This window comes from Physeter macrocephalus, chromosome 19 (genome assembly GCF_002837175.3).
Source record: "Physeter macrocephalus isolate SW-GA chromosome 19, ASM283717v5, whole genome shotgun sequence".
In the NCBI taxonomy this organism is placed as follows: domain Eukaryota; kingdom Metazoa; phylum Chordata; class Mammalia; order Artiodactyla; family Physeteridae; genus Physeter; species Physeter macrocephalus.
In genome coordinates this window covers 18,517,458-18,528,754 of record NC_041232.1, presented here as the reverse complement: position 1 = coordinate 18,528,754, position 11,297 = coordinate 18,517,458, and the positions used below count along the sequence as shown (strand labels likewise).

Below are 11,297 nucleotides of genomic sequence, written 5' to 3'. Positions count from 1 at the left end.
CGTGCCGCGGAGCGGCTGGGCCCGTGAGCCGTGGCCGCTGAGCCTGTGCGTCCGGAGCCTGTGCTCCGCAACGGGAGAGGCCACAACGGTGAGAGGCCCGCGTACCGCAAAAAAAAAAAAAAAAAAAAAAAAAAAAAGGACTTCATTCACTCAAGAAATATTGACTCCACGCCAGGCCTTGTTCTAGGTGCCGAGGAGACAGCAACGAACACGACAGACAAGGTCCTGAGAAGGAGGAGTAAACTGGAAAGCATGGCATCGTGGGATGAGACCAGGCAGTACGGAGCTCTGCAGCGTCCAGGGGGAGAAGGCGTCCCATCTGGCCTAGTGCGGGGAGAGGGTCAAGGTAACCTTCCTGGAGCTGTGACAGCCAAGGGATTAGCCATTTGGGTCTGTTTTCAGTTTAGAACCTAAGACAGGCTGACAAAATGAAAATACCTTCGGGGTTGTAGGTCAGGCTCTGGACCCCAAGCCCCTTCTCAAAGATCCTGCTGAAGAGGTATTTTTTCTGTTCATAATCCCACACTTTGATCATCCCACAGAAACTCCCGATGGCAATGAGGGGCTGGTACGGGTGGCAGGAGATGGCACAAATGGCATCCTTGGGCTCCACAAATAACTTCTCAAGTTTGGTCCCATCTGCTGTTAAGTGGTACACTGACGCATCCGACGTTCCAATGATAAAATTCCTGTTTGCCAAGGAGAGACCCAACAGCCTCAGCGTTTGCAGGGAATGGGGCACGCCAGCTATTCTGCTTCTAATTGCACATGAAACGCCTCTGTCGTCTGTAATTTAGTGACATTATTAACCCAACATCTCCAAAAATATACCACCAATACCCAACAGCCTCCATTTGCAAGTGAAAAAGCCCACATTTCTACATGTAAATTGAGTCATTAAGTATGCAGATGGACAGTCAGTTGTACAATTAGCTAATCTGCACATGCAAATATTCACTTGTGTATGCAAATATGGAGTTTGGTGCACACATACAGATGTGCCTGCAAATACCACAAGGGTAATTAAGCAGACTCACAGATAATTCTGTCTTGAAATGTTATGGCTATTAACTATCAAATCCCTTTAACTGTAGTGACTAGGACAAACTCAGCTTCGAGAAAGGAGACCAACCTACAGCGAAGGACTCCAGAGGCAACAGAGATTAGAGCCCTTTCCAGCTTCCCATCACTAGACATTCTTAACAGGAGAATGATGTTTCATTTTAAAAATCGATTAAATAGTGATTGTAATCAGCGAAGGAGATCCGCCTGCAAGCCAGGTAAAGGACTGACTAGGGGGGCCGGCTCCCTCGAGTTCACAGCCCAGGAAGAGGAAGAACGTGCCACTGTACACAGAACTAAAAGAAGACGCCACTTTTTGACCACGCAAACGATGCGATTCATTAACAACTCACCTTACAATAAAAAGGTCACCTTTTAAAGTGCCGCCCGGAGGATAGTTTGTATTTTCGGTCGGAGGAGCTGCCGGGGTCTTTGAGAAGGACAGGCTTCTTATGGAGCTCAGTTTGAAGTGGCTGTACCAGTTCACAATGGACAGGGTGTGATCGTAGAACTTGATGTTACCCCGAATGTCACCTGTGACAATACAGCTGCAATGGAGAATAACGTCGGTGTGTTAAACGATGGTAATGGGTACCATCTATTGAACACCTAATTATATGTCAGCCCCTGGAATCCGGGCATTGTAAAAACTTTCACTTAATACTGCCCTGGGCTTCCCTGGTGGCGCAGTGGTTAAGAATCCGCCTGCCAATGCAGGGGACACGGGTTCGAGCCCTGGTCCGGGAGGACCCCACATGCCGCCGAGAAACCAAGCCCGTGCGCCACAACTGCTGAGCCTGCGCTCTAGAGAGGCCGCAAGCCACAGCTACCGAAGCCCGCGTGCCTGGAGCCCGTGCTCCACAACAAGAGAAGCCACTGCAGTGAGAGGTCCGCGCACCGCAGTGAAGAGCAGCCCCCGCTCGCCGCAGCTAGAGAAAGCCCGCACGCGGCAGCGAAGACCCAACACAGCCAAAAATAGACACAAATAAATAAATAAATTTATTTTTAAAAAAATATTGCCCTACGTGGCTGATTTTACTGTCATCCCAGTTCACGTCTAGGAAACTAAGGCTCAAGGCCTCGGATTGCCAGATTTAGCAAATAAAAAGGCAGCATACCCAGTTAGATTTGAATTTCAGATGAACAATGAGTAAATTTTTAGAATAAGTATGTCCCATATATTGCATGGTCCCAAATGCAGTTGCCCCATGCAACACCTGGGACGTACATAAACCTGGCAACCCTATCAGGGCCGCGTGGCTAGACTATGCAGGGATCCAGGTGTATCTTATGCAAAGTCCATGCTCTCTGCTCTCCTCTTCCCTGCCCCCCAAGATCAGCCCCATGCAGCGGCAGTGGGCAGTGATTTACATCCTCTGCCGTGAGACTACAGATGACAACAGAGTCCATCAACCATTCCTCTGAAATCATGCAGGCTGGCAATGGGATACAGGAGGACACTGCTGTGAGAGCGATCGATCGTAAAACCCTGTCCAGTCACCACAGCCAAAGGCAGTGCTGCGTGACAAAACAGCTTTTATTTCCAGTCCTCAGAGCCATCCCAAATGGGCTTGTTTTTTTTTAAAGCCTCTGACATAATTCTAATCACGGGGGGCGGGGGGAGGTGTGGGACGAATTTTCTCTTATATACGCGAAGTGATTAATAAGCAAGGCAGGTGGGCCGAGTAATTGGCTAGAACGTCATTCACAGCCCTCTGCTGGACAGAAACGGCAAAACAAGCCAAGTGTTTTCTGAGACCTTCTCCTGCAAGGGCTCCGGGGTCCTGGCTGGGTTTTATTTAACACGGAGAAAAGGAAACCCAGGCCTGGTCTTCCCTGGGTCCTAACCCGCAACAATTAAAAGTTGATTGCATCATCAGCTGCAATTCTACTACTGTCTTTTCGCATCAAGTGAGTGAAGATGACGATTTGCATTGGTCTTTGTAAAGCCACGCCAGGACCTCACTGTTCTTCTGTATGAAAAGAAAGGGTCAAGAAAGCAGTGGGCTTCTGGGAAGCAGACGGCACAGTGACCCCAGCCACGTGGGCAGGGTTCTTGTCACGAGGCAATCGTCTCCAGCCCACTGAAAATGGCTGTTTTACCTAGAGCTCCCCTGTACCAGATGGCATGCTAAGAGTTTTACAAGGCTTGGGAATTCCCCGGCGGTCCAGTGGTTAGGACTCAGAGCTTTCACTGCCGGGGCCAGGGTTCAATCCCTGGTCAGGGAACTAAGATTCCGCAAGCCATCCTCACAAAATCACTCTGGAGGGACAGTATTGTTACGCCTACTTTACAGATGAAAGACTGGAGGCTCAGCACATTTAAGTCCCTTGTCCAAGGTCACTTGGCAAGGAAGGGATGCATCTGGCAATGTGAACCCCTTTATGTCTGAGGCTAAGGCATAAGGCTTAGATCACCTATGTGCTCCCGCAGCCTCTGAAAATCAAAGAGTTAGGGAACTTTATAAAGTTATGTTGTAGTTCATCTTTTCATGATGGGTAAATGTTATTCTGTAATCAGAAAGAAATATATAGCTATTTATGTCCTTTTCTTAAATTTAAAGTATGGGCAAAATAAGTCTAATTAGGGCAGAAGAAAAAAAAATTAGTTACTTTTTGTTTCACCAACACAAAAGGACTGTTAAAAGTAATACATGCCTGGGACTTCCCTGGTGGTGCAGCGGTTAAGAAGCCACCTGCCAGTGCACTGCAGGGGACACGGTTTCGAGCCCTGGTCCGGGAAGATCCCACATGCCGCAGAGCAACTAAGCCCGTGCGCCACAACTACTGAGCCTGCGCTCTACAGCTCACGAGCCACAACTACTGAAGCCCGCGTGTCACAACTACTGAAGGCCGTGTGCTCTAGAGCCCGTGCTCTGCAACAAGAGAAGCCACAGCAATGAGAAGCCCGTGCACCGCAATGAAGAGCGGCCCCCGCTCGCTGCAACTAGAGAAAGCCTGCGCGCAGCAACGAAGACCCAACGCAGCCAAAAATAAAATAAATAAATAAAAGATTAAATTACTTAAAAAAAAGAGTGATACATGCCCATGATTTTTTTTTAAAAAAAAGCAAACCAATCAGTACAAATGAGACTATAAAAAGAAGTAAATCCACCCCCATCCTTGATTCTAGTTCTCGGTTCTTTTCCTCAGAGGCAGCCAATGTTCCCAGTTAATTGGCTCTCCCCAGAAACAATCTATGCATGTACAACACACGTGTATACCTCCAAAAGGGTTTTAAAATAATTTTATAATCATCTACAGCTACTTTTTAATTAATTAAGTACCTGTCAACTGTAGTAAGCACAGTGATACCCTCCTTCTGCAGATGAACCAGTTTACAAGGTGTGATGTGGGGAAAGCCCGAAGAGGCGGAGGCAGATGGCGGTGGGCGGTAAATGTCCCAGACAACCAGCTTCCCTTCCATTGTCGCCGACAGTATTTGGGTTAAATTCAAATGAAAGACTGACTGGCTAAATTTTCCCACGAGCTTGTTGAATGTCTGCATTTCAAGAGACAGGTTAGGAGTTACCTTTGGTAGTAAACATAAAACAAAACATTTATCAACACGACGTTTTATAATGTTTTACCTAAATATAGCAGGAAAAAAATAAAGTAAAAAAAAAAAAAATCATTAAAATAACCCCCTCCCCCATGGTTTGCCATGATCCAGGCAGTTCTGAGCCTCTGAAGGTTTGCTAAGAGCAAGTGAAGGGTTATGTACTGGCTTAATTAAACTGCTTGCTTAAACCAAATGAAGGAGTGATTAATCATCATTTATATCTGTTCAACTTCTCTTACTGAGGTTTCAGAGACTGATAAAGAAACTAATGTCCGTCGTGGACAAAGCATGCTCCAGCTATGAAACATTATAAAACAATTCTCTGTTTATTTTTTATCATAAATTATCTTCTCATCAGTGGAAATTTAAGTGCTGTACATAGAAATGCCCCAAGACTTCTTATTAAATGTGTGCTATGTAGGATAAGGCACTAGGCCATCTTTCTTAGAGAGTGTCCTAGAGATGAAGTATAGAAAGAACCCAGAGCAGTGAGTGAACCCTCAGTGAATGTTTACTGAATGAATACATGAAGGAAACTCAGCAATCTGTCATATGACACAGTAAGTCTGCTGCCTGACTCTCTACTTAGGCAGAGAAGATCCTAAGGTGGACCTCTTTGACTTGAACACAAGAGGGTCAATAGAAGCACAATTGGTCAAGCAAGGACATCACGTTCTTTCTAAGAACAGCCCTGTTTCAACGCGAGGCATTTTTATCATTTCAAACCGCAGCCGATCCTCATTCTTTGTGGATTCGGTATTTGTGAATTTACTTACTTTCTGATATTTATTTGTAACCCCCAAATCAATCCTCGTGGCACTTTCACAATCATTTGCAGATGTGTGCACGTGCCGAGTGGTGAAAAACGTGACATTCCCAGCTGAGGTCAAACAAGGCAACTCCGTGCCTTCTTGCTTCAGCTCTCAAACGAGAGACAAGGGTCCTTTTCCTAGCCTGTTTAATGTGATGTTCTAAATTTTTTTTGGTGCTTTTTGTTGGTGATTTTGGTATTCAAATTGGCTCCTGAATATGGTACTGAAATGCCGTCTAGTGCTCCTAGGCCCAAGAAGGCTGTGACGTGCCTCACAGAGAATACACCTGTGTTAGATAAGCCTCATTCAGGCAGGAGTTCTATCTAGTGAGTCCAACATTAAGGAACCAACATTATATATTAAATATGGTGTCTTTAAACAGAAACATACATAAAACAAGGTCATGTATCTGTCAGTCGGTGAAAGTACTGTGACCCTAGGCTGGCAGGAGCCTATTCCTGTATCTCTCCTAGGAGCCATGATTCAGATCCGGTAATTCAGGTCCACAGAGACCTTACAGAACGTAACTGCTGCAAATAATGAGAACTGACTGTATTTTTTTTTGATACTTTGATGTATGAAAAGCAAAGTTTGCAGACAGAATAATCTTGCCTTGTGTCCATCGTCTTTTGGCATGCCCTCTTGAAAAATAAAGTTTTATTGGTCAAACTAAAAGTAAAGAAGGGAAGCAGAAAAATCATTGTCAGGTGCACAGTGAGAGCAGGTTATGTGAGTATCAAAAGCAGAAACTGCTGCAGGAGACAGGACTCGAGGTCCACCTCAGGTGCAATCACCCAAGGAAAGCAGGAACGATAAAACGTTCCCGCCAACACCTGGCTCACCACCTTTCTACTGCCTCTTAAACATCTAAATACCCAACATCATTTTTTAAAAATGGTCCTCTCTATCTATCTATCTATCCATCCATCTATTGACTTATTTTTGGCCCTGCGTCTTTCAGGATCTTAGTTCCCCCACCAGGGATGGAACCCGCGCTGCCTGCATTGGGAGCACCGAGTCTTGACCACTGGACCGCCAGGGAAGTGCACCCAGTCTCATCTTTATTGCTCTGAAAACTGAGCAGCTTAAAGGGATCCACTCATGTTCAACTACTTATTTCACCCCAAATTAACTTTCATCTTTTGTCATGTGCACACATACATTATAAAAATCATCACTTTCTTGGGTATTTTCTTATGGTAGTAAACTTTCTTTGCCATTTATTTATTTATTTATTTATTTATTGTTTTTAAAAATATTTATTTGGCTGTGCTGGTTCTTAGCTGCAGCCCGAGGGATCTTTGCTGCCGCGTGTAGGATCTTCAACTGCAGCATGCGAACTCAGTTGCGACATGCAGGATCTAGTTCCCTGACCAGGGATCGAAACCAGGCCCCCTGAATTGGGAGTGCGGAGTCTTAGCCACTGGACCACCAGGGAAGTCCCTGCCATTTATTTTTTATTTTTATTTATTTATTTATTTATTTATTTTTGTGGTATGCGGGCCTCCCTCTGTTGTGGCCTCTCCCGTTGTGGAGCACAGACTCCGGACACGCAGGCTCAGCGGCCATGGCTCACGGGCCCAGCCGCTCCGCGGCATGTGGGATCCTCCCAGACCGGGGCGCGAACCCAGTTCCCCTGCATCGGCAGGCGGACGTGCAACCACTGCACCACCAGGGAAGCCCCCTGCCATTTATTTTTATTCCATATTATTTTGAACAATCCTTCCATTATTTTAAACTGGCCATTCAGTGTGGTAAAGGACCGAAGTAAAAATTTCAAATTATTTTGCAATATAAAGACATACAAAGAGTAGCCCAAAATGACTAAGCTGACACACACATATTTATTCTCCACAAAGTCAGACGTAAAAAAAAGCACAACAGGCATACTCACTTTTTCTGTTAAAAGTGGGGCACTGTGAACAAGTATATCTCCCTCTTCATACTGATAAGCACAGAAAAAAAAAAATCACTACTAAAAAAAGACTTGGTTTCCAAAAGAAGAGCTACATAACAGCAAAAATCAAAACAAATGCATCTGAACAGGGTCAGAGCTTTGCAATTTCTACAGGTAGGATAACCTGCTGTCTCTAGGGACCTCTAGAAACATTCTGAAAGAAAAGTAAATACATAAAAAATGCCACAAATGATTGTGACTAAGTGGTAGTTAATGCAAATCTGAATCCTGCATTTATAAGTCTTTGAAGCTATAATTAATACCTGAAGGAATGAATATCACTGAAAATCAGCAATTCAATGTGTTTTTGTTTAGCATTTTTTTAATCGAGGAAAATTCACTTAATATAAAATTAACCATTAACCCTTTTAAAGTGTCAAATTTAGTGTCATTTAGTACGTTAACAATACTGTGCAACCATCATTCCCTCTAGTCCCAGGACACTTTCGTCACCCCAAAAGGAAGCCCTCTATCCATTAAGCAGTCACCTCCCATCCCCCCCCCAGCCCCTGACAGCCACCATTCTGATTTCTGTCTCTATGAATTTACCTATTCTGGACAGTTCATATCAATGGAATCAGAGTATGTGGCTTTTTGTGTCTGGCTTCTTTCGTTCAGCATAATGTTCTAAAGGTTCTTCCACGGTGTGGCAGGCTTCTGTACTTCATTGCTTTTAATGGCTCAATAATATTCCATATATGGATAGACCACATTTGGTTTACCCATTCATTAGTTGATGGGCATTTGATTTGTTTCCACCTTTTGATTATTGTGAATAATGCTGCTGCTATGAACATTTGTGCATAAGTATTTGTTTGAACGCCTGTTTTCAATTCTTTGGGGTATATACCTAGAAATTGGTGGGTCATATGGTAATTTTATGTTTAACTTTTGATGTTTTTTTAAATCTCATGACTTTGCCCTGTGTCAGTATACATATGACCAATCTGCTAATTCCGTTTTGAAAGGGAATAAAGTCCGAGATCTTGAAAAGCCCTTGATCTTGAATATATTTTAGACCTAAATATATTCAAATAAATATTTGCCACATTACTTTAAAAAATTAAATGAAATTTAAATTATCTGCTTCTGATTTAATATGCTAATTTCCAATGGGACTACAATAAATGCCATAATTAAATCAAAACATTTTAATATGTTTATTGCTTTCTAAGTAGATACTATATTGTTACATTACCAAAAGATCTGTACTCAAAGAATAAACACATACTTGTTTATACATTTAAAACAAATGAAAATATTTCTACTTACCCACATATAATATATTGCTTGTGTTTTACTATTGCTCACCAGTTCTTTATTATTTGTTGGATTAAAAGTAAGGTAGCTCTGAAATATAAAGTATGAAAATATGCTACATTTTAATACATTTTCTGTTTCTCTCTGGTTAAGCTGAATGTTAAAGTTAAATAATATTTTTAATTAGGGCTTCCCTGGTGGCGCAGTGGTTGCGCGTCCGCCTGCCGATGCAGGGGAACCGGGTTCGCGCCCCGGTGGACCCGGGTTCGCGCCCCGGGCTGGGAGGATCCCACATGCCGCGGAGCGGCTGGGCCCGTGAGCCATGGCCGCTGAGCCTGCGCGTCCGGAGCCTGTGCTCCGCAACGGGAGGGGCCACAGCAGAGAGAGGCCCGCATACCACAAAAAAAAAAAAAAAAAAACCAACTTTTAATTAAAGTAAATAACTGAGTAGGAATATAAAACAGAAAAGACATGGGGGATTTCCCTGGTGGTCCAGTGGTTAAGACTCCACGCTTCCACTGCAGGGAGCACGGGTTCGGTCCCTGGTCAGGGAACTAAGATCCCACGTGCCTCGTGGCATGGCCAAAATAACAAAAACAAACAAACAAAACAAAAAAACAAGAAAAAAAAAACAGACATGGCATTTTGTAAGCAACAGGAACATAATTTAAATACTGAGTGTTAAAATTAATGGTCTCAAAACTGTTTCCTTTCTTATTTAGTCTTATTTATTATAATTCATCATCTATAAATTGGAGCAAGCAAAAGTAAACTAGTATTCACCAATAACCTTTATTCTGTGTCCTTTTGGACAAAGACTGCTGTGTATTCATTTCTAAATTTAACAGGACCACAAGGTAACTTGGAATGAATGCAAAATATTGGAAGGGGTTTCTGATTCCTGTCAAGATGGTGTGTAGCATGGGTTGCCTGGTTCCCTCCTCAAAAATCAACCCTGCAGACACTACAGAAGTGAAGGAAACCTGAAATGCAGAAACTAAGTAACAACAAGTGAGAAATCCCTGGGGAGACAAGGCATAAGTCTTGAAATGATATACGCATGGGAGGCGGGCAACTGCAGCCTGACATGGAGGGCTGCAGGAGACGGATGAGAGATGGGTTGGAGAAATGCTTTGTCTGTTTGTTTTTTAAAGATTTTTTTTGGATGTGGACCATTTTTAAAGTCTTTACTGAATTTCTTACAATATTGCTTCTGTTTTACGTTCTGGTTTGTTGGCGCTGAGGCATGTGGGATCTTAGCTCCCCAACCAGGGATCAAACCTGCACCACCCCCTGCAATGGAAGGTGAAGTCTTAACCACTGGACTGCCAGGTAAGGCCCAAGAAATAATTTTTTTTCTTTGATTTTTTTTTTCATCTTTATTGGAGTATAATTGCTTTACAATGTTCTGTTAGTTTCTGCTGTATAACAAAGTCCACTAGCTATCTATTTTACATTTGGTAGTGTATATATGTCAATGCTACTCTCTCACTTCGTCCCAGCTTACCCTTCCCACTCCCCATGTCCTCAAGTCCATTCTCTACATCTGTGTCTTTATTGCTGTCCTGCCCCTAGGTTCATCAGAACCATTTTTTTAAAAATTCCATATATATGTGTTAGCATACGGTACTTGCTTTCTGAGAAATGCTTTTTAAGTTCCATTCCTGCCTCTCCCACCCCATCTCCTATTCCTTGCCTGTTGATTGCTGCCTCATTTCAGGAATGTAAACTACCAATGCCAATGTCAGATGATCAATTTCAGGACAACACAAAGGCCTGGGTGGGGTGAAGAACTGGTGAAAGCAAGTGCATGGATGAGGCCTCACAAAGGCTGAAAATCAGCCTCAAATCACCTCAATCTCTGATTAGATCGAGGTGACCACTTTGCCAAAGGCCTCTAAGAAGCAAAAGTAAGTCTGTCTTCCTTGGAGGAAGTTATTATCAACCTGAGCCTCAAATTATTCCTATTCTTTTTAAAGCACAACATCTAGCATTCAATGAAAAATAACAAGGCATAGGAAAGAGACATGTCCAAATGAGTGAAAAACAAGGGAGAAAACTAATCTACAGAAAGAGACCCCCAGGTGATCCAGGTATTTTTTATGGCTGAGTAGTATTCCATTATATATATGTACCACATCTTCTTTATCCATTCATCTGCTGATGGACACTTAGGTTCCTTCCATATCTTGGTAATTGTAAATAATGCTGCTATGAACAATGGGGTGCATATATCTTTTTGAATTAGTGTTTTTGGTTTTTTTCAGAGATATATCCAGGAGTGGAATTGCTGGGTCATATGGAAGTTCTATTTTTAGTTTTTTGGGAAACCTCCATATTTTTTTCCACAGTGGCTGCACCAATTTACATTCCCACCAATAGTGCACGAGGTTTCCCTTTACTCCACATCCTCTCCAATATTTGTTATATTGTGGTCATTCTGATAGGTGTGAGGTGATATCTCACTGTGGTTTTAATTTGCATTTCCCTGATGATGAGCAATCAGATAACTCTACTTTTTTTTTTTTTTTTGCGGTACGCAGGCCTCTCACCGCCGTGGCCTCTCCCGCCGCGGAACACGGGCTCCGGACGCGCAGGCTCAGTGGCCATGGCTCACGGGCCCAGCCGCTCCGCAGCCTGTGGG

General features: G+C 43.3%; 1 protein-coding gene across 1 annotated transcript in view; it reads right to left on the bottom strand.

Annotated features, from left to right (window-relative positions):
- CFAP251 (cilia and flagella associated protein 251) overlaps positions 1–11,297 on the bottom strand; it is a 49,023-nt gene that overhangs the window by 17,009 nt on the left and 20,717 nt on the right. The window contains exons 7-11 of the mRNA XM_028480707.1: positions 8,666–8,743; positions 7,331–7,381; positions 4,350–4,564; positions 1,416–1,610; positions 439–689 (exon numbers count right to left, since the gene is read on the bottom strand). Of these exons, the coding sequence (XP_028336508.1) occupies positions 439–689; positions 1,416–1,610; positions 4,350–4,564; positions 7,331–7,381; positions 8,666–8,743 (790 nt within the window). The remainder of the gene's footprint in view (positions 1–438; positions 690–1,415; positions 1,611–4,349; positions 4,565–7,330; positions 7,382–8,665; positions 8,744–11,297) is intronic.